Source organism: Lonchura striata, chromosome 1 (genome assembly GCF_046129695.1).
Source record: "Lonchura striata isolate bLonStr1 chromosome 1, bLonStr1.mat, whole genome shotgun sequence".
Lineage (NCBI taxonomy): Eukaryota > Metazoa > Chordata > Aves > Passeriformes > Estrildidae > Lonchura > Lonchura striata.
The window spans coordinates 136,979,596-137,002,896 of NC_134603.1; the positions used below are offsets into that span (position 1 = coordinate 136,979,596).

Consider the following 23,301-nt stretch of genomic DNA (forward strand, 5'->3'; position numbering starts at 1 on the left):
TAACAGGTCCTCATCTATGGATTGCTGGGCAGTAAGGGCTTATTTTGTGAAATTTGCGCCAGGTTTCTACTGTAGTCATGGCATTGCTCTTAGATATAGCTTCAAAATTACATTACTTGGCATTTTATACCATGATGTGGCAAATGCCTGATAGAAATAAGTTTTGCCTGAATGCTACTGGTGTTTCAGCTTGTGAAATTTTATATCAGAGATGCTTTGAGAATGCTATTGGGGTAAGAAAGACATCCAGAAAAACAGTAACAGGGCTGCAGGACCTGTGTGATAGAGCTGGAGCAAGAACTGTCTGAGGGTATAATTGGGTTGTTTCCACTTGTAGCCCTCACATGCCTCTGCTTCCAGTGTTTTCTGCTTCATCTGTTTTGTGGATTCTACTTCTCCTGTAATCAATCTTTATTCCACCTTATAGAAGAAAAATCTAAATCTGAGCTGCCCTAAGGGCTTCCTAATGTTTTTTCTGTGTTATTTTTTCCCATACTTTAAGCCAGTGATATCTGGGTTACAAATCAGTGTGTACTGGTGTTATAACAGACATTAATTTTGGTGGGGATTTTGGGAGTTGAGAATGACCAGAAGGGAATATACATCTAACCATAATTGCCTGCATCTAGAGGAGCACTTTTTAGGCTACAAATCACTGTCTTCAATACCTTTATCCTAATATATACATGGTTTGCTTTGGATGACTAGCTCTTTTTGGAGCTACTAAGTTTTCTTCACATCCTGCTGCCCAATGATCTTTATGGAACAGCACATGAATTAAAACGCATGAAAGAACACATGTGAATATACCAGAAGTAAAAAGCATGGGAGAATACTCATGGATATCCAAAGAATTGTTATAGTATAAAGAGACATACAGAGTAGGAAGAATCATTATGGGTCTTCAACAGGCAGAAGTGCTTTCTTATCTTATACCTCTGCTCATTACCTGAACACTTTGCAGTTTTTACTTTGATCTTTTCTGTGCTAAACAGATATGACCATTTTTTTAGATTGGGAATCAAGGGACAAAGAAAGAAAAGAAGGGAACTTACCCAGGCCACATACAAGGTTCATAAAAAATTCACTGTTAAATGGGATTCTTCCAAGTGTAAAGCCATCAGCCGAGTCAATGACATTTTACTGATCTCATAAAGGTGAGAGATGAGAAAAAATGAACTATTCAAGTGCAGAATGGAATTAATAAGAGCTCTTTCTGAAGCCCTTTCTCTGTGCTTTTTGACAAAGGAAGGTTTCCATGACCACAGGGACACTTTTACTGTCTTGATACAGATAAAGGATTCCATGTTTGACCTACGTGTAACCTAGTCACCTGAGCATAAGCTTATTAGTCTTATTCTGAACTCTGTTTTACTGTCAGGCTGTGCTGTTTTGGCTAAGTCACCAAGGCCAGACATTCCATATAGATCTACTATACTCTTGTATATTTGGATGTGCAGTCTCTGAATTTAACTGTTTGATTTTATGAGGTGCTAAGCACTTGCAGTGATCTTGAAGTTTGAAATGTTAGGTGACAGTTTTAAATATTTTGGCATTAATTCCTTTATGTGTGTTTTTTATCAGTGTTCTACCTCCCATTATAAGATTTCCATAGATATTAATCAGGATTCATGTTGTGCAAAATGTTGGAAATGTGAGCAGCGTGTAACTCTGAGTAATTATAAGACTAACATTCAAAAACCTCCCAGTAATCTGAGAAAAATAGGCTGGTGATCCTGGTACATTAACTGAAGGGATGTATTTCCACAGCAGATATGTAAATGTAATTTGGACCAAAATGTTTATACTTTGAATGTAAATTAGATCACTACATTTATTTGAGGTTTTAGGCCTTCATTTGTTTACATAAAATTATTTGGTTAAAAATGTGGTGTTGACTGTAAAGTTACACAGGTGTGGCTTGTGAGAACATAGAATCTCAAGCATAAATCTTTTAATAGAGGAAGCAAATACAGAGCAGTATTCACTGTGCTGCTCTGAGTGCCTCTGATTTCCATAGCCACAGTCTATTTAGCTCTTAAGGTCTGAAATTTGGAAGTACCAGACTATTACATGTAAAGCCTGAAAAAATGAATGTTTTCTGGTATTCTAATTCTGTCATCTGTTCACACATGACTAGAAAAATCTATGTGGCTGTTGTGGCTTTACTCCAGATAGAAGCTAAATATGAATCAGCTACTTGCCCACCCCCTCACTGCCTCCCTCCACAGGGATTGGGGATGAGAACAGGACAAACGTTGAGCTATCATCAGTTGAGCTATCATCAGTTTAATAATTGAGATAAAGTAAAATATACAATTCATGCTATTCCTCCTACTAGTGCAATTACTAATGGAAAGGAAGATTACACAAGAAAAAAAAATAGAGAGAGGGAAATAAACCCCAAGGTAAACAAGTGATGCACAATACAATTGCTTACCACCTTCTGACTGATGCCCAGCTCACCCCTGGGCAGCAATCAGCCCCTCCTGGCCAATTCCTCACAGTCTGTACACTGGGCATGATGTTCTCTGGTGTGGAATATCCCTTTGTCCAGTTTGATCAGCTGTCCCAGATGTGTTCCTTCTCCCTCTCCCCAGATTCTTGTGCAACTCCTCACTTTCAGAGCAGGAGACACTGAAAAGTCCTTGACTCAGGGTAAGCACAGTTTACCAACAGCCAAAACATCAGCGTGTTGTCAACATTATTCTCATCCTGCATCCAAAACACTGCCCTGTACCAGGTACTAGGAAAATTAACTCAATCCCAGCTGAAATCAGATAGTGTCACAATGAATCACTTCTCCTGGGTGTTTGTATATAGAGGTATGAAAACATACCCTCAACAACAATTACGAATACAAAAAATACTCAAACACAAATAAAAATATTGGATTATTAAAGTGCCCTTGTTTTGTTTCATTTGTTTTCCCCTACAGAATATGGTTACAGCACTGTTGCTGTTTTACTTATTACTATTGGATCTATGTTTGGTACAACTCTCATTTTATTTAACTCCTGTCAAGAAATCTATACACTCATTTTACAGCTGTTTGTTGGTTTGGCTGTTGGAACCCTTTCTGGAGATGCATTGCTACATCTTATTCCTCAGGTAAGTAATAAACACTTTTGTGCTTTTTAAAATGTTGACACATATGAGGAGAAAGGTTTCATTTAAACCTGGATAATGTTCATCAGGTTATAAATACAGCTTTCTATAAAATCTCCCCAGCACACCAATTACATTTGCACTCTGTAGCTCAGAGAGATTAAAAATAATAAGTAGAAATTCATGATTGATGAATTCAAAGAAAGAAAGGTTCCTATTTTTTAAAAAAAAATCAGAACCTCCACAAGTCCTGTCCAAGGCACATTCTAGATAGGTATTAATTTATTTCATGAAGCAGATTCTGTGACACATTTTAACAAAAATTGTTCTAAGGTTGTATGAGCCATCCACAATCCTCTCGACAGATTGTTCCAGAGAACCAGGTGCTATCAGCCTAATTAATCCTGATGCCTAGAACTGTAATAAAATGGGCAGCACAAGCTTTTCTTAAATTCATAATCTAAATTTTAAGAACAGGATAACATGCAAAACAGAACCAAATTTTCCATGTATATTCTTTTATTTTTAACAGTCTCCTCGATATGACAGAGATGTTATGAGTAGACTTCTAGTGGTCACAGAAAGAGAGATTTGCAGCTTCAGATTCTGGTTTAAATTTTCTTTATGCTGAATGCATCATCTCTGGAACCAAAACTGGGAGAGTGGTTTAAGGAAGGCAATTCTCACTGAATGTGAGACAAATGCATTTCTTTCAGCAACACCTTCTAAGTGTGAAAGTATGCACTTTTGCATTAATTATGCATTAATTAATTTATGCATTATTTTGAAGGGACAGCTGGAGATCATCTGGTCCAACCCACTGTCAAGGCAGGATTACCTAGAGCACATTACAAAGGAATACATCAAGTTTTTTTAATGTCTCTAGAGAGGGAGAATCCACAACTGCCCTGCGCAGCCCATGCCAGTGCTATGCCACCCTCAGTTTAAAGAAGTTCTACTTCATGTTGTGTTGGAACTTTTTGTGTTTTAGTTTATGGCCATTGCTCCTCATCCTGTTGCTGGTAACCACTGAAAAAAGTCTGGCACCACCTTCTTGGTATACACCTTTGAGATATTTTTATGCATTAATGAGATCCCCTCACAGACTTCTCTTCTCTAGACTGAAGAGGCTCAGTTCCAGCAGACTCTTCTCATAAGAGAGATGATCTAGTCCCCTAAACATCTTTGTGGCTTCTGCTGGACCCTCTCCAGTAGCTCCTTATCTATTTTTTATATGAAATTTGCATATTAAGATAATGCAAGTAATTTTTATAAATTTTAGCATCAATATTTTGCAAACAAAATATATCTCATCTCTATAAAGGGTGATTTTATAAAGCTGTCCCTGAGAGATGAAGAAGTTTAGCTGTGCTCCTCATGATTAATTTCATCCTCTATTATTCAGCTGATTGTTTTAAAACACAATTTAACTTTGACAGAACTGGAAAATAAAATTCTGGAAATAAAATGAATTAATGCATTATGGATTTCTGTAGCAAAAAATTAAAACATTGTAATTTTTTTTTTTTTTTTACTTTATCTCTTTTGTTTTAGACTCTTGGTTTGCACAAGCATGAAGCACAAGACGTAGAACATTTCTATGAGGGAAAAGAATATATATGGAAACTTTTGGGAATAATTGGAGGAATTCATGGATTTTTTCTGATAGAAAAGTGTTTCTTTCTTTTGGTAACACCTCGTGACCAGGTAAAGCTTTGTACAATTCACCTTTAAAAAAAAACTCTTGTATTTTGAGATTTTGCAATGCACAGAATGTTAAAACGATTGTGGAAATGAATTATCGTTTCTGTGGGTTAAATGAAGCATTGATAATTGCTTTCCAAAGTCGTCCTACCAGATTGACCTTCAGTTTCTATTTTGCTTTGGTCTGTGGATTGTGCTTGCTTCATGAGTGTGTTCCATATCTTTATAATTCCAGAAAGGGAACAGTTAATCAAACACGTTCCGTAAGCCTGCATTCATGAGTCACTCTGGAGCAGGCGAAAAGTGTATATCAATATGAAATAGCAGTGACTGTTTGCTCTAGGCTCTGTTTGAAGAGGAGAAAAATGCAATGGAAAGATAGATGCAAGCATAAGATATTTTCAAGAATGATATCTTAAAATTTCCAAATTGTTTTTGATCCCTATCCCAGGGATCTAATACATGTGTTGCAGTCAGTAGGAGCCAATTTTTATTAATAAGATCTCCTTGCTCACTGCCATGCTTACAGTAATTCTATTACTTTTTTTCAGTATGGCTGGAGCCTGAAAATATGATTATGCCCAAGGATAGTGTAGCACAAAATGTGATGGCTCATTAAGTTTCTCAGCATGAGACAACCCTAATGTCGCTTAAGAAGGCTGAACCTTTGCTTGTTCTGTTTACAGAGTGTGTGAAGACTGGTCTGATTTAGGCATCAATGACTCCCTATTCCCACTACCTTTGAGTCACCCATAACAATATAATGTGAGATTAATAGAATGAGAGTATTTTAAGGACGTTGGTATTTTATTTGCTTGGTAAAAAGGAGTCTTTTTTGTTCCTTGTTTGAGAGAAGGGTTTTATCATCATCCCACCAATTTTTAAACTTTTTCTACTGAGAACTAGATGAATCCTCAGATTTAACTTTTATATCTATCTCAGCTTCAAATTTGAATTTGGTTTTTGAAATAAATTAAGTTTTATCAAACCTTTGTGATAGTCACTGATATATCTGACTCTCTTCTAAGCATAAGGAAATGTTGATGCCAGCCAGTGATCTTTTTCAGTAGATTTTGTTTGAAAAAGAATATTATTAAAAATGCTAAATTTTCACAAAAGACTGAGAAATGCTGCACCTGTGTTCATTGGGTTTCAGAACTAATTGCAAAGCATCTTCATTCAGCAGGGCCTTTCTTTAGTTAATGGGCACTGGGGACATTCCCATGATCTTCCAGTGGAGTCTGAATTAAATGAACATTCAGGCCGAAGCAAATCTACTTCAACCATACAGTTGGTAGGTTACCAATATGACATAATTCCCTAAATTTAAATTCTTCTTTCTCTGTTCATCTAAAGAAATGAACAAAATTAATGTAATAAATCAGTATTATTTTTCAGTCTTTATTGATTTTTTTGTTTATTACTTGACATGATTGTCAAGAATCTGTAGATTTTGACATTTATAATGAGCTTTCACAGATATATCAAGAACAGATATTTTACAATAACTTTTCTTAAGCATATATCAGATTGATATAACAATATGCTTCCTGTATTGTTATAGATTTTGTTGATAAAATTCTTGAAGATTTTCCTTCTCTCTTCTTTTTATACATAAAAAGGCAGACTGTCCCTTAGGAAAAACTTTGCAATTTCCTGCAATGAGATTTAAGTGCATAATTAGTGAACAGATTAAATCCTGGACTCTTCTTGGGCATTTTTCCACAGATTTGAAGACTAATGTAAACACTTTGTATATCTGGGAATGGTGCTTACCTATAAGAAGTTACATACTTTTATACTTGTCTGTGGATAGTATACAGACAGATAAATCTTTGCAAATTAAATTAAGTCATAAATTTTCCCTGTTTTCTCTTTCTTTCAACAAATATCTTCAGTTTATAGCCAATATCTCCATGCATAGGTGGACTCCATTTTACTAATGTAGTTGTGATGGGCAAGAGCCTCATGAGTCACCACTAATCTCTAAAACACAGTTGGAAAACTCTCAATAAAAACCAGATCAAACAGAGGAGTGAAGCACATTTACTATTTTGTGAGACACGTCAAAGCCTCCTGTTTATGAATGAACATGTTGTTCCTCTCAGATGCAAGATCCCCTCAGAGTTCTACATATATCACAATATCTATATAGAATTAGCCTGGCTGAGCTGGTTTGTACAAGAGCAGCCAATTTTTCAGAATCATGTGAGTAATACTAAGACAGATACTGGTTGACGAAGAAAAACTTATAAATCCTTCAGATCAGTAATTAGTCTTGCAGTTTTGACTCACAGTTCAAAGAAGTGACATGTGAATAAATATAGGAGAAGTGGAACAATTCCTGGAATTCATATGACTGGCTGCAATCATGGGAACTAGAGACATTTATGTTTCCTTTAAAATGTAGAATATGAGAAACAATTATTTTTCCTTCTCTCGTCATGCTTCAGCAGAACATATCCTTCATCACAATCAGCCTAAGACCAAACAATAAACATATCCTATTCTGTAGCCAGTGCACATCTCTGGTACAGTTTTTGGAGCGGTGGCTGATGTCCCTAACACAGAGCTCTTGTGCTGTTGTTGACTCCACTGGCTGCAATAATAGGTTTTAACATACTTTTTTGGGGGAAAAAGCCTTCAGAAATTAAAATTCAGTCTTTCTAGTTTCAAGAAAACAAGTGTTTTAGCTTCTCTCTCCCTCACATAAATTTCAAATAAGTTCTCCAGTCAGAAAGCAAAGCCTCAAGGAGGTAGGGACAGTGAGAGATTACTCATGTTCTCCCTTATGTCCCAAAAGTTGCAATACCTAGTGATTAAATATTAGGGCTGGTGCATCAGTTTATCTCTCTAGGATAAGGAGGAAAACACTGCCTCTTTCTTCAATTGAAGTAAGAGTAAATTTCACCATAGAGTGCACTCAAGTGCTGCTATGCCCAGGCAGTGTTGCCTGTTGCTGAGATGCAACCTTTGCTAAAAGACAAGACACAAGACCCTGGAGACCACCCTGAAGAAAAACCCCTGTATTTTGAAAGGGGATGAAATCTATTGATGATGATATTTTTTAGTCTTGTGTTTTCACAAGAAAACTGTGAAGAAGATGAGTCCCTAAAAGACTCTATCTCTTTTTTGTGGAAATCCTATGGACAGATTCTCCAGGAAAATACAGTCATCCAGTCATGACAAAATCAAAACATGCAATTTTAATTATAATGCTCCTTCTAGTCTTTGGCTCAGATTTTTGTGTATGCAAACAGAAGTGTGGCTTTCTTGGGTTACAACAATGCCTATGAATATATTTCTTCCTACCTGAATTAGACTTAACCCTCTCTGGGAGAGGTAGATTTCTTTCTTATGTGTTCCTGCAGTACCAATCACACTGCAGTGGCCAGTAAATTATTCTAAAGACATCTGTGCAAATAACCATTGATTATCTTTAATTCATTGTTTGAACTTTGTTCATATTTTCCTATATTTATGGCAGCAGCTGGAAGATGCCCTTAACACTGACCTTTTATCTTTGCTTTTAACTAGAGAAGCCCGGAAGATTCTGAACCTGCTGAAGTTCCTCCAGAGAGCAAGGTCATCAGCAAAAAAAGTTAGTATCAATAAAAAGACTAGACAAGACAGGAAAATTCTTCAGACCTAAGATGGAATAGAAAGTGTGTAGCTGGCCTAGTTCTGTGTTTGCTGTGTGACACATCATCACATCTGATGGCGCCTGGCTAGATAATTTAATCTCTGCTTAAGAACTTCTCAGCTGCCAACCCTGTAATTGTGAAGTTCATTAATCTCACACTGTCCTTGCTTTAGTATTTGCTGTCTCACTGTTGCAATCTATTTTCCTAATGTCTTTGGTTAAAGGGAAATAGTCAAAAAGTAATACAAAATATATTTTAATAAACTTAGCTCAGGCTTTTATTTCTGAAAGCAGTGAAACATTTTTTGTAGGCTTGCTATGCTAATATAATTCTGCATCCTTTTCCACTTACACAGTAAAGCAATAGACTCTTTTAACCAGTAATGATTTATCACAAGTATTAGAATTATAGCCTCATGATGGCTCTCAGTTTTAGAGTAATCTCTTTGCTTCTGAGAACTTAGGTGACTCCTGTCTTCTGTGGTTTTTTTGCTGCTTAGTGAAAATATGAAAATAGAGTATAAACCAAATTTTGTCTTTAACTGTACTTTGTGACCTTGGTGAATTCAGTAGGGTTGCAGTCATTCAACTAAGGGAATAATATTTTAATTTAAATTAGTTTATTACTATAATTAACTCTCCTTTATTTCGTGATCTCAGGTCATCTGTTTGATTTATTTAATTGTGACATTTTCTTCTAGGTTCTTAATGTTCTCTTCTGTTCTTGTGGACTTCATTTCTATTTCTGAAGCATTAGAAACCTGGATTTTACTTTAGTCTCTTTCACTTCTCCAGTAGTACACAATCCAGTGCCAGTTTGAACATGACTACATAGTTCATCTCTAGATATTTCTGTTTGGTTCAATCCTCATTATCTGCTAAGCACCAGTAAATTTCTAGTGATCTCAATTTCATTTGTTCCAAGTTACTAAATTTGGGATCTTTTCTCAGTAATCTTTTCTTAGTTTAATTTTCCCTCATACCTCAGTCTTACCTCCATAAATGAAACGTTAGTAGGGAAGGGTGGGAATGTTATTTGGGGCTTTTTTTTTGGGGGGGGAATACAAAATTACAAAAGTTTGTTTCATTACAGTTATTTTAAATAGCTAAGAGTGTAAACATACCTGGGTACCTTGATACTGAGTGAGGTGTTTCTTCCCCAAAACTGAATCAAATCTGCAGGTCAAAGAGGGAAGGCTGACAACTCCAGAACGGCAAAACTTCATTGTAAATGCCTGTCAAGTAAGAACGCAAAAAGAGTCAATAGATAGTCAGGGACTAACTTAGGAAGCGAGAAACTTTCTAAATAAAAAGATGTCTGTCTGGCTCTCTCCGCATTTATCCATAGTTGCTCTATCAATATCAGAGAAGACCAAACAGTAGCGTTTTATATTTGTTGTACTTAGTGACACTTTACATTGACTAGAAATATTTTTTCTTTGTTAGTAATGGAAACACTGGAAAAAAGTCTATTTATTGATAAATGTTTGCTTTAAACTCTTATTCTAAACTTTTAAAGTGTAGTATATGGCTAAGTCCTGTACCCATTAGTACAATTCTATAATTTTCATAATTTTCATAAAACTTAGAGAATAGAATTTGCTATTAGTTCTGATCTCATATTGAAGCAAAGAAAAGAGGTAAGATTGTTGGAGAAGCGGAGGCTTTGTAGAAAAAGTCAAGGTACTATGTTAATAGTTAATAGTTTTTGTTGGAATATAATGCAGTGAGATAATTGCTAGTAACAAAGTTGCTTTAAAATAGGATGAAAGTAAAGTAAGATAAACATTCAGATTTGTTTATACATGTATCTTCTTAACTTTCTGTCAAGCAAGTTCACAAAGCTTATATCTGTAATTGCTCCACAATGTTAACCTGATCCCTGTGTTATGCTAAAACACCCTGGAATGAGTTCCAGTAATCATGGTGTATCATCTCCAGCAATCAGATACTTGAACAAAACAGACTAATCAGACCTCAGGGCAGGCCATGAATTTATCCTTGCCAGTGCTTATTACAAATCACAAGCTTAATGTAAGGCAGCAATCTATTACTTCTATGTAATTCATGCTCTGCACTATTGATTATAAACTGCCCATAGTGTTTAGAAATTGCTGTGCAAAACGGGGACATCCACATCCTGCTCTGTAAGCTGGCAGCAAAATCTAACAAGCCTGCCAATTTTTCTGAACCCACAGAGCTCCCAGACAACCAGGGAGGATTTTCTGAATACGGTTGTTAGGCATTTATGTGCTCTGTGTGTTTTTTATAATAGTCTGAAGACTTCAGTTCTAGCCAGTTTCTGTGAGAAAAATATCTCACCCTTCACTATGAAATGGTCATCTCAGAGAAATATTACTGGAGTGAGACCTGGTAATAACTGTATTCAGACAGATCGGTGCAGCTTGGTGTTTGCTCCTTAGTCTGTCATATTATGTCTATGTGGGGTCACCAAAAGTCAGAAAAAACATATTTAGGGCCCAAATAATGACGCTGCTCCTTCAGGCATGAAACAAACCCTTTTCAAAGTGTTCCATCCATTCTGTGTAGAAGGACAGACATTGGGCAGCCCTGACTGTAGGACTGTGGATTAAATGAATGAAAAAACATACAGGATGGGACAGCCAGTTGTGTGTTGCTAAGTTTAGACAGTGAACCTATATGGAGCCTTGCTGCTTCTTGAAGAGATGAACTGCCTCCCTGGGAATCTGTTCAGCATTCCACCCAGCTGTCTCTGTTACAGGCTAGGCACAAAGACTGTCCCTAATTCCCTAGTTTGGTTTCAGTACTTGCATGACTACTAGCACCTTTCCACTCATGTCAGATGACATGACGCCATGAACAGCCAGTATGCAGTTCCACACTAAAACAAGGTCACAGAGCAGCAAGAGAAAGACAAAAAACCATCTACACTCATGATTAGTGCTCCAGATAGGAGTACTATGAGCATAACAGCCATTAATTGATTGGAACAAATGTTGGATATAAGCATGCTGTAACCCTGTACTATAAGTGATACTCTGAGGCTTGTTGTCTTTCATTCCTATCTTTCACTGTAATACAATTGCATAAAAAAAAGCAGACCCTGCAAATGCTACTCCGTAGTAGCAAGCTTTACAGAAATAAAACAATCAGCTGCATGAGACCAAATATTCATCTGCACTATAGCTCTGCAATTCTGTGAGCAATGGTGGAAGAATTCCAAATACCAACTAGAAAACTTGTGTGAATTTCATCAAATAAAGAAAGATTAATGAAAAGCGTTAGGATGCTTCATGAGATGAGACACAAACCTAATTTTTTGTCTAACAGCTGGCCTAGTAAGAATAAGGAAGTTATTTCTTGGTATTTACATCTCATTTTGAATTGTTCTGGAACCTACTTTTTTTTTGTTTCAAATGTATTGAAGGAAGTGTAATAACAAGGATAAATCAGATAAAAATTATTTTGCTTTGATTATTATGACTTTTTGTAATGTTATATGTAATATCACCAAAACCCCAAATCTTTTGTAACATAACAAAAGTGGCAATATCTGTTTGGATTAATACTGGGCTTTTTATCTGTTTGTTTTTCTTTTTCTAGATAAAAAAATCAGCTTGTTAGCAATAATGGTTCTGGTGGGTGACAGTCTTCACAATTTTGCTGATGGCTTGGTAATAGGAGCAGCATTCTCATCCTCAACAGAAACAGGTGTGACAACGACTGTTGCTATTTTATGCCATGAAATTCCTCATGAAATGGGTAAGAAATATATGTGTGTATTTTTTCCTGATTGACTTTGTCTTTCCAGGTTTCCTAAAAAGTTCTTTCCCGTATGACATTTGTGGTATTTCTTGCTTATAGCATCATGAATTACAGCATTACAGTATGAGACCGATATTTTCTTTGCCCTTCACAATAACCAGAGGAGGCTTCTGTACTCATTACTGGATACCTTCCCATTTGACATTCTCCAGATGCAAATGACATCAGGTCAGGAGTGACCTGCAATTCTTATGTGTACGACAAAAAAAAAAAACAAAAACCCTGTAAGCAGGAACCAGGGTGTGTAATGGCCATGCCTGGCCCGACACAATGGGCTAACCAAGAATTTCAACATGCAGCAGAGCTATTTAATCGAGTATTCCTCTTACTACTCTCATTTCTGCTGCTTATCAAGAACAATAAGATAAAAAAATGTGTATGACCTATTTTACTATTAGACAGGACAGGAGGATTTTTCCGTTGCATACTCCCCTTGATTGACTTTTTCTGGTAAAACTTCCAGCATGGCTGAAGCTGCTCCTGACATTGTGCTGGTGAATGTTTCTGAATTGGCAAGTTTGATTTGAGAACTGCAGGTTCTCATTTCTATCATTAAATGACTGAAGATTTAATGTACTACATAGAAAATGCCAAACAAAAAGGTGGGATGGAGGATTGCTGTAAAACTGGTAACTCTTGTTTGCAGAGTGAAGCAAATTTAAATACTTGACAATTACCTTCAAAGACACCTTAATTCTGGGGCAGTAGTGCCCCAGTGTCAAAGTGACATTTTTACAGTCATGGAGCAAATTTTTTCAAATCTTCTAGTTTTGGCCTGTTATGAAATCTTTCATTTTAGAAGAAAAATGTGTGATGGGATTCTGATGTACAATTTACTCCAACTGATTAGGATTGAAATCAGTGGGACTAAACTCATACTGGGATCAGACTCATAGATTACTCTGATTTGCAGCACCTGTAAAACACTCAAAGACTATGTTCCAAATATATCCACATGATTTGAACTGGCAAGTTCCCAGTGGAGAAAGATTTAGAAACTCTGGGAAACCATGTGACTTCACTTTTGTATGTATCCAAGCTGGAAATGTCACAGAACATAGAGAACTAACAGAAAGCTACTCCTCAATACTGTATGCTATCTTTAGGAACTGCTAAACAAGTAGGAGTCAATATGACTTTGTTGTTTTGAGATTTTTCTTTCACCCAGGACAAGCTTATAACTAATTCTACAGAATCCTAAAGGCAGGTCTCCATCATTCACTATCTTTGTGCATATTTTAATTATTTTCTTTCATATTTTATTACCAAGAGTCTTAAAAATACATTTATCAGCTAAATAATAAATGTTCTTCTTCTCTGTGCAGGAGATTTTGCTGTGCTGCTAAGTACAGGGCTCCCAACGAAGATTGCAATTTTGATGAATTTTATAAGTGCACTAACAGCATTCTTAGGACTTTATATTGGCCTTTCTCTATCGACTGACCCATCCATTCAAAACTGGATCTTTACTATAACAGCTGGAATGTTCTTGTATTTATCTTTAGCAGAAATGGTGAGAACTTCAATCTCTTTTTGTATTTTCTTTATAGCATAGCCACATCATAAATGAGTGTCAGACAAATGCAGGGGGATGAACTGTGAGACAAAAAGAGCTTGCTGGGAAGTACATGTTGTCTGCCCTGTGTGTGTAGTGGTTAGAAAAGTAATCTGTTTTTCTTCTGTGTCACTCTCATGCCAGGTGTCATTACAATGAAAAGGGGAAATAAAGACCACTAAGAGACTAAAACAAGAGGTGGCATAATGGACTTCTAGCGCTTTTGGGGTTTTTTTAAAATCTTTTAAAGATTTTTAAACAATGTATTTTTAGTTATTTACTAAAACATATATTTGAACCTTCAGGGGGTTTAAGATCTTGAAAAAACTGGTTATATTTTTCTTTTTCTGCCCTTTTCTTTATATATTTTTCACTCATTTCAATGCAAACTTTCTGTTTCAGAACTAAAATGTAAGATGCTTATCCTGAACACTTCCTTTTTGTCCTAGGAAGGTTTCAGCTAGATCTTAAGTAATAAAAAAGCCTTCAGATTACCTTAACTTTTTAACAGTTACCCAATATTTTTCATACTCCCAGTACAATAGCAATGTTCTGTCTGTAGAAGAATAAAGTGTGAAGAGATGAGGTAATAAGAAAGTCTGAGCAAAAGTGTGGAGCAATCATACCTCATGCTGATGCCTCCGGCCACATAATTTATTGAAGAGATGGATAACTGTTACACTTGTAGCAGTGCAGAACTTAAATGCCTGCCCAGCTTTGTCACATGGGTCTTTAAACATCATGTGTTGATGCAAAGTTCTTTGCAAGCTCCTCCACAAAGATGGAATGTTTTGATTGAGTAGATCAAGAGGGAGAAAAAAAGAAGTCTCTTCATAAATTATTACTTTGTTTTTTCGCAAGGCTGTCTCTCTCTCCCATGTGTTCATTACCACTTCATGCCTGAGATGCTCGTTACTACATTCAGGCATCATACTTTAAACCTAATATGCCATTCCAGTATTATAACCTATTTAAAATTCTACTTATAGTAATTGATCTTAGACCTTGGTAGTATTTTAGTCTACTTTTGCTGTTCTAACTAAAGTAAAATGAACATAAAGTTCACTTAAGAGCTTAAGAGGGAGCAGCCAGAGGATTGTGGATGTGTCAACAGTCCTGACTGAGGTAGTAAATAACAGAGAAGAACACTGTGTACTGAGTTTCAGTCTGTTCTGACAGAGAAATTTGGAAGTGAAGCTGCCTACCAACCGTCTAGGCATGATTCTACTAATGGGGCTAAGAACTATGTACACATATTTTTTCCTTCAGTGTAGGATCAGTACCCACCAAGGATCCACAAGCTCCTAGAACAATACCATGTTTTTCCCTGAGTCTTCAAAGCAATGTGCCAGCTGTAAATTCCAAGAGAAAATATAGTCCCAGGCAAAGACAGGGACATGTGTTGCCTTGCTCTCAGCTTGTCATCATAATCTTAGTCTTGATGTGAAGGGAAGAAAGAAGGGAGAGAGAGGGGAGGATCTTATTTCTCTCAATGCCTTTTATTAATAAGACTCTTATCAGCCTTTCTCTGCATTTTGTGAAAAGAACTGCCATTGGGTGGCTCACTTGTTTGTCAGTGTCAAATATCACAGGATTATTTTATTTTAAAAAATATTTATGCAGCACTGCAGGTGTCTATAGATCTGAAGAGTTTTGTGTTTGTATAGTACATCTCAAGATAAAGTGATACATCTCAAAAGAAAAATGAGCTTTCTTTTTTTGTATTTTTCTACTTTCTGCACAGACATGAGTTCTATTGTCTGCTGCACTCTCATCTACAAACAACAGTCATCAAGGCTCCTGCCAATGGTGTACAAACACTTAATAGTACACAAAGTTTGACTAATTTTCTGTACTTGTTTTATGGGCTTTCTGATATTCATGTGCTTGTCAGAATAGCAGTTAAATAAAATTGAACAGCCTCACTGGTTCCTGCACTGAGGAATATTGAGAGGTGTGAGGGGAGGTTTGTTGACAGAACAGCACTGTGAGACTGCCACCATAGACAAAGTAGCACAAATCTACTTCTGTGGTTAATTAAAGGTTTTTCATTTCTACAAATGGCATTGTAACTCCATTAGCAAACTGGGTAGACTAATAATTTCAGAAACTGAATACGGGGAGAAAGATAAAATTACTTATATCCATCATTTTTCACCAAGAAATAATACAGAACTGGAGTTTACTCTGATTAATTTTAAAAATGTTTTCAATTTTTAAGATAAGGGGATTTTTAAAGTAATTTACTGGACTGTTGCAGTGCAGCAGCCATGCCACATGTGCCCAGCTTGGTAAAATCTCTTTTTTAGCCAGTACATGCCTGAGAGCTTCTCATGCCTTCTTTCAGCGTGCTGCTTCCTATTTCTTCTTATATTTTGTGCACTTGTGATAACATGAGCTGGAGTAGAATGGTAGCACCTTGATTAGCAGTAACTCTTTTGCCTCTGACAGACTTGAAGCCATTAGCAAGTGGGACAGCTTCCAACAGCTTGGATGTGGTGCTATGTTCTCTTAATTTGTGAAGTGGTTTGCATCTGCCAGTTAAATAGGTTTACACTTCTTAAACAACAAAATTCCCTCTGCTGTACCACAGGCTTTTTTGTTCAGAGAGAGCTGAGTGATCATAGCTGATGTTGTGACAGCAGCCATTTTATTTTAACAGATAAGCAGGGATGTGCTTATCTGGGTGTGGCTATAGAGATTGGTTTGTGTGTTGGTTACATGCTTGTGGGTGAGATGGAAGGAGCAGACATCAGCACTGGTTGTGGAAAGGGTACTTACTCTTGCTAAAAATTCCTTTGGAAAACTCTCTTAGTAACCTACTCTGCACGTGTGTAGCTCCTAAATTGTCACTGACAGCAATAAATACATTGTCACTGACTACAATGAAAATTAAATTTTGCAGTGGGAGGAGAAAATTTTCCTGTTTGGAGAACTTTTCACTCAGGCACTGGGGAAGAGGGGAAAAATAGACTGATTATAAGGATAAATAAGAAAGACTAAATATCTAGACTGGAACCTTTGACTCAGGCTAGGTCTTAATTAACATTTTGTACCTATATACATGAAAAACTGTGTGCTCTGAGCACTTAACTGTCAGTTCAAAGTTTGATTTACATAAGGACTTTGAGGTGTTTACACTTGCTTTAGATTAAAAGTTTATGATTATCTTTAAGCACTGATCAAATATAACAACATGTTTCTGTACTGTAATTTAAACCACTGCCTTGTTATGATGAAGATTCAGGGCATTTGGGTTTCCCTGTTTTTTTTCAGGCAAAACTTTAAAGTGGAGGCAGCTTTTTCAGCACAGTTTTGTTTTGGGCCCAGGCCAACTTTCAGAGAAAGAAGAATGCACAAGCAGCAGTCCGAGAGACCCCCCTCTGACAGAGGGAAGGACAAGCATAGCAAACACTCCTGTTAACCTCCTTGGTCAGCTCCACTCCACTGTCTCCCAGTGGCTGCTGCTGTTACAGCTACTGTGGAGAGCCTCCAAAGTGCACAGGAACTCAGTAGTTGTATTCAAGCACAGAAAAAACACACAACCAAAACCAGAGGTCAGCACCAGACTATTGCTCTGTATTTATTTCCAGAGTTTATGTGACAGTATTAACAGCCATCAGTGATTGTTCTGAATAAAGAAGAAATATTAAGAGAATTTGAGCTGGAGGCATCATTTCTGCAAGCTCTGTTTAGACACATATTTAGTTTAAACCTTTGATAAAATACACTGTGTAGAATGAAAGGTCAATGCAAGTAGCTTTTATTGTGATTATATACAAATGTTGCTCCATTATAGGATTTAAAACTCACAGAGAAACATACCAAATATGTTTTTTTCAAGCATATTTTAAAAGTCCTGTTTTATACTTGTACATTTCCTATAGCCCAAGTAAATAGGAGTGTAGCCAGTTATTTCAGAAAAAGCATGATTGACCCTATATATAGTACTGAAACAAAAAATAGTCCAACTAGTTTTTTCCCACAAAAGGAAATCACTTATTTACTAAATAACCATTTCCTTGCAGACAACTGTATAAAATTACTACTAAATATTGAGATGTTAAAAATTTCAGAATCCTGTTTATAATTCTTTTCAGTACTGGTAAAATAACTAAAGTGGGTAGAAATTGATTCATTTAAATATTTCACTGTCAACATCAGCTTTGTCAAAATGTACAGAAAATGCTACACATAGTCAGAAGCTCAGCATTTTGACAATTGTTTTTTTTAATGAAGTTTGCCTTGTTTTCCCATAACTTTTTTTCCCCCACAGATGAATGTATCTGGCTCTCATTCTGCTGTCTTATTCTTTTTTTAGCTTCCTGAAATGACTCATATTCAGACACGGCGACCCTGGTTGATGTTTCTCCTACAGAACCTTGGATTACTATTAGGCTGGCTTTGCCTCTTGCTTTTGGCTGTATTTGAACAGAAAATTAAAATATAAGTTTTCTGTTGGAAATCTGAAAGTACCACTTGTGACAGTGGATAGCATTATTCACAATTTTGTTATGTCTGCCATAGTGATATGTAAATTAAGCTGCTGGGATTTTATATCTGAACAGTAGATAACTATTTTACTTTATTAACTTATTGTTCAGATTTTTGTAATTATTTTTTTGTAAACATGAATGTTTAGAATTATGTTTTATTTGTTACTGAGTTTACCAGATCCCATGCTCAAACTCACAGGAGCTTTTAATTAGTTTTTATTGAGACTGTTCTAGTTGAATGCTCTAAGTGAGCTCTGCCAGTTTGATTGAAGAAAAGAATAAAACACTTTTGTATGCAATAATTAAAGTGGACTAACCATAGTTGAATAATTTGAATATGGAATGGGTTTTTTTTTTGCCTTATAGTACAAAGAATTATTTATTTAAATCTAAAAAGCATAGCAAAGCTAAACTGCTAAATGACATAAAGTCATCTGATAAAGTCTGCACTTTCTACTTTGTCAACATAAAGGTTCTCATCAGTTTTATCTTACTGGCCCACCATGGCAGGAAAAATATGACAAGTGTATATGTTGAAGTTTATGATACAAAAATTTTTGAATATTCTTTTTGGACTCGAATACAATTTCTCATATGTGTGATGGAACCTATGACAGTCAAGCACTGGACTAACCACCTTTTGCATTATCTCACCTCTGATGGTTGCTTATAGCAACTGCTTATGAAGCATTAAAAAAAATATGTTTAAATTGCTTTACCCTGATATTCCTTCCAGACTCCTCAAATGAAGGGATTTCTTGTTGCTTCTGAGACATCACATTCAATAAACACTTGTCTTCCTGTCAGCAATTAGCTTAATCATAGTTAAGTGGTGTGCATTGTGGAAAGAGCTTTTTCAATTGTCTAGAGTGCATGTAGCCCCACTGCAACCCCTCCCATCCTGAGTGATTTTTTGTGTAATTAGTCCTCTTGATTTCAAGTTACTTCTGCATAAGTAGAGATGATTAATTTAGTTTTGCAGAACTGGGTCTGAAACAAATAGACAAATTCTGCCCTAATTCTGATATGCTGAGCAGCTTCCAGGAGGTATTGAGCCACACTCAGCTCAGTGTGATTTCAGCTCTTTACATTATCTCAATTTCTGTTGCGAGGGCTTCTCCCCTACCTTATTTATACTTTTGTATGAGAACTAAATTATATTCTTTCTTTCTCCTCTGATGAGCTATGGAAATAGGGAGAGCAAGTTACAGAACAGACATATATTCTTTATGAAGCAACTGGACATTTTATCTAAACTCTGTCCTAAAATATCTCTACATTATGACACAACATGACTGTCTCACAGTGTGTCCTGTGTTTATTTGGTAGCTCCTACTGAAGGTAAATTATTCTCATATTACAGAAGGGAACAGAGTCTATTCTCCTACAGCAGATTGTCAGACCTGTTAGTTCTCAAAAGCTTCATGGGCACCGTACTAACTTACCAAAATACAGAGTGAAAACAAATACTGAATTGCACTGTTTATGATAGCCACACTCATGGGTTTGTCAACCTTAGTCAACCAGTGACTAACCCTCAGGGAAAAAAAAAAACAAATGTAGAGATAATTTTAAAAGTATATATGCATTCATTTTCAGAGCCTGTTAGTTACAAGAAGCTGTAGCAAATACCCCAATGCAAATCTAGACAAATTTAGACATGCCTTCAGAAACCTTGTCCCAAATAATTTATTCAAGGTAACACAGAAATCTCTATCTGACAGGGGAGTCTACTGAGCTCTTTTTAAGGTCCAAAGTACAATCCTAGCTTCTTTTATTTAGGTGTGCAGATATTATGATTTCTTTTTATGTTGATGTAACTTTGAAAGGTAAGTTGAGAAGACATGTCTAATGCTTCTGTTTTAATAGTTTCCTTTTTCTTCTGGAGCTTGTACTTGATTTTATTGAGGTAATATTTTTAAAAAGTGGTTTCTCAGTATTTCATCTGTTTGTATTGGCACCAAGTCATTTCATGACCTTCAGCTGTGACAGTCAATTCAAACTAGCAGGGCATCACTGGATGTAAGCAAAATGTATTGTATCAGGTGGTGCAAATGAATATTGGAAACATTAATTATTTCAAAAAGAGTTAACATAGTTTGGATGCTTATGTATGCCTAATATTTGTTTCCATAGAAAACAAGATTATCGATATGATCATGTTTTAGTTATGTTATTGTATTCTGAAATATTTGTCTACTATTTATTAATGTGTCTGAAAGATGGTGAGTAATTTCTGGCAGTGTGTACTTTAAAGCTGTATATGAGCATAGGCTCTCATCCAGATACGTTCTGTGAACATATTATATCCACATCTATTAAGAAAATGCCATCTTTTGGCTATGTATGCTTATCAGGCACCTTGATCACATTTAACAACCAAATGTATTTATACAGCTTTCACCACAGGCACAGATACATTGATCAGTAAGCCAGTTAATCTTTATTTCTGCAACAGAGCTCTTTGGCTTTTGTGGTGTTTGTCAATAAGTGAGTAGTTCTAGGACCATTTTGCCCTGGTGTCAAACCTGAACACCTGAAGTCTCATAAGCATATGAAATTTTGAATTCTTGTGGCACTTAAAAAAGAATTTATCTCACTACTTAAGTTAGTGCCTGTGCTGCAAATCTCTTTACATTAGTGTCTTTACAAAGATACTGAAGGTGGAGTATTACATGTAAATCAAGACCTCTAGCCTTATAGAGGGCTGGAAACTGTTCCTACAGACAGCAGACAACTAAAGAAGACAGCTAAATAAACAGACAACTAAATAAGAGTTTCTTATTATCTCTTCTCCAGAGAGGTTCACCTGTCAACTTAATTTGTTTTGCCCAATGTTCTATAAAAATTCCAAGAAAAATAATAGAATATGTTTTTGTGTCCTTACAAAAGAAAAGACTCAGTACAAGTGTTCTTATGATACATTCCCTTTTAGTTTGTTTTACATTTGTAGAGTTTGTTCATAGAGATTTAAAACAGATCTCTTTTTAAAGCCAGGTACATCTTTCTGTTGCTTCAAACCTAACAGAGAGAGAGCATAATATGCCATTGTTTTCACTGACTCAAATCCTGAGTAAGGACTGCAGAACTTGATCACTTGCAGCCCTTAAATCAGGACTAGGTTTCTCTGTAAGAGGTGTGCAATTGCTCAAACAGATGTTATGTGCTTGATGGAGAGATTACTTGGTGAGGTTTTACAACCAGTCAGGCAGCTCTAACTAGATAATCATAATGTTCCTTTGAAACTTTAAATACATTAATCTATAGATAAAGGAATTTTTCTGGAAGAAGCTGTTTAGCGTTTCTCCCTTTCATCTATTCTTAGTTTTCAGGCACCCTTAAGATAAAATGATCTTGCTTTCCTACACAGAAAACTGGAGAGAAAATGAAAGGTTGAAAAAAATTCTTTGCTACAGTATTTTTTCTTGGAAGTCAGATGGCAGAGGGCCTCATAAAGAATACTTCCAATTCCAAACTACCAGCGCTCCTGGGAGCTGACCTTGTACCTCTCTTTTCTGTATATGTTACGCATTATCCAGTGACACCTAAGATAAATAGTTCCTTCTTTGCAGTCAGTTATAGTAATACTCTCAGGTTTCTGGTGCTCATCCGCATGTTTTAAATGCTGCCATCTATTTTACTGTATTTTATGCTTTAAACATGAATGTGGCATTTTCCGCAGAGACAGAAAAATACCTTTTTCTTACAAGAAAACATTGTTAGTTTTGGCATTTACCCTTGAATTGTTTTTCTATCACCCTACTATTGCACTTGAGAAAGCAAATTATCATTTTAACAGTTTTAAACCGGTTTGTATCTGTCTGATGTATGGAATAGGGCTGATAGCAATGTTCTTAGCTTTTCTTTCTTTACTGTAACCTTTTGTCAAGCCTTCCTCTCATTTTAAAAATAAGCTGCCTTTTATTGTGAGCTTAGCTGTATGACTGTGACTACAGAAAATACAAGCGGTAGTTGCACAATGGCTTTAATCAAAACAAAAAGTCCTGAAATTTATTTCACTAGACCCACCTACATTCCCTTCTCCCCAAAAGAACAAAAAATCCACACATGGAGCTGTTGCTCTGGGTCACGTAGGGGAATGTAAGAAGTGCCTCTTTCCTTTTATGTCCCTGATAAGAGGACCAAGCGGAACGGGAGCCCGGCACGGACTGAGCTCCTGCCAGGCTCCGGCCGGCGGCGGTGCGGAGCGAAGTCCCGGGGCAGGGGAGGGACCTGCGGGGCTGGAGCCGCCTCGCTCTTCCAGGGTCTCAGCTCTGTCCTTGGCAGAGAGCATTAACACAGGATTACCTGGCAACCTAAATCTGCCTAGCAATCATTTACATATCGGCCCAAGGTAATGCCGACCAGCTCTAACGCAGGGCTAGGGTTGTGTCTGTACCTGACATCCTTTTGTTCCACTGCAGCTGGCTGGAGAGCCCTTCTCCTTTTCCCAGGGGCCAGAAGGACCAAATCTGACCCACCCAAGAGAGGTGAAAAGAGATATGCATAGGGAAATAGACTGGTCAATTATTATGACATATTCCAGTCTTGATTTTAGGTCACACAAAATGTCCTCTGTGGACCTTCATGCTGCAGGGAGGGCAGCAGGCAGTGCCTGCACTGCTCTGTTGGGTAGCTGCCCAGGCTGGGCCCATCAGATGAACAGCAGCCATAGCTCAGGCCTGGCAAGTGTTTCAGAATATCCCAGGTGTATTGCTGATGTCCACCATTGCTGGTGGATACCAGTGCACCACCTCAGGAAAACTCTTTTTATCTTTTCTGACAGGGACTTTCTAGTGTTTGTCCTTTCACCTGCTATGTAAATACCATAACCCATATGATATAGGCTGCTATCTGTTCTTGTCCACCACCCATGCAGATGATTTGGGACAAGTTTTTGTGTTGCCAGAGTTTATTTATTCAGAAAGAGAAACAAAATGTTGGATAATTCACGGAGAACCACACGGAGGTACTGGTACACAGTGATA

General features: G+C 36.7%; 1 protein-coding gene across 2 annotated transcripts in view; it reads left to right on the plus strand.

Annotated features, from left to right (window-relative positions):
* SLC39A12 (solute carrier family 39 member 12) overlaps positions 1-18,634 on the plus strand; it is a 48,738-nt gene extending 30,104 nt beyond the window's left edge. The window contains exons 12-18 of one of the 2 annotated variants that reach the window (XM_077788350.1): positions 2,939-3,111; positions 4,663-4,815; positions 5,996-6,106; positions 8,350-8,413; positions 12,041-12,199; positions 13,588-13,775; positions 18,139-18,634. In XM_077788350.1, the coding sequence (XP_077644476.1) occupies positions 2,939-3,111; positions 4,663-4,815; positions 5,996-6,106; positions 8,350-8,413; positions 12,041-12,199; positions 13,588-13,775; positions 18,139-18,267 (977 nt within the window). In that variant the 3' untranslated portion in view covers positions 18,268-18,634. The remainder of the gene's footprint in view (positions 1-2,938; positions 3,112-4,662; positions 4,816-5,995; positions 6,107-8,349; positions 8,414-12,040; positions 12,200-13,587; positions 13,776-18,138) is intronic. The other variant, XM_021540982.3, reaches the window with a different exon arrangement.
* Positions 18,635-23,301: the final 4,667 nt, after the last annotated feature.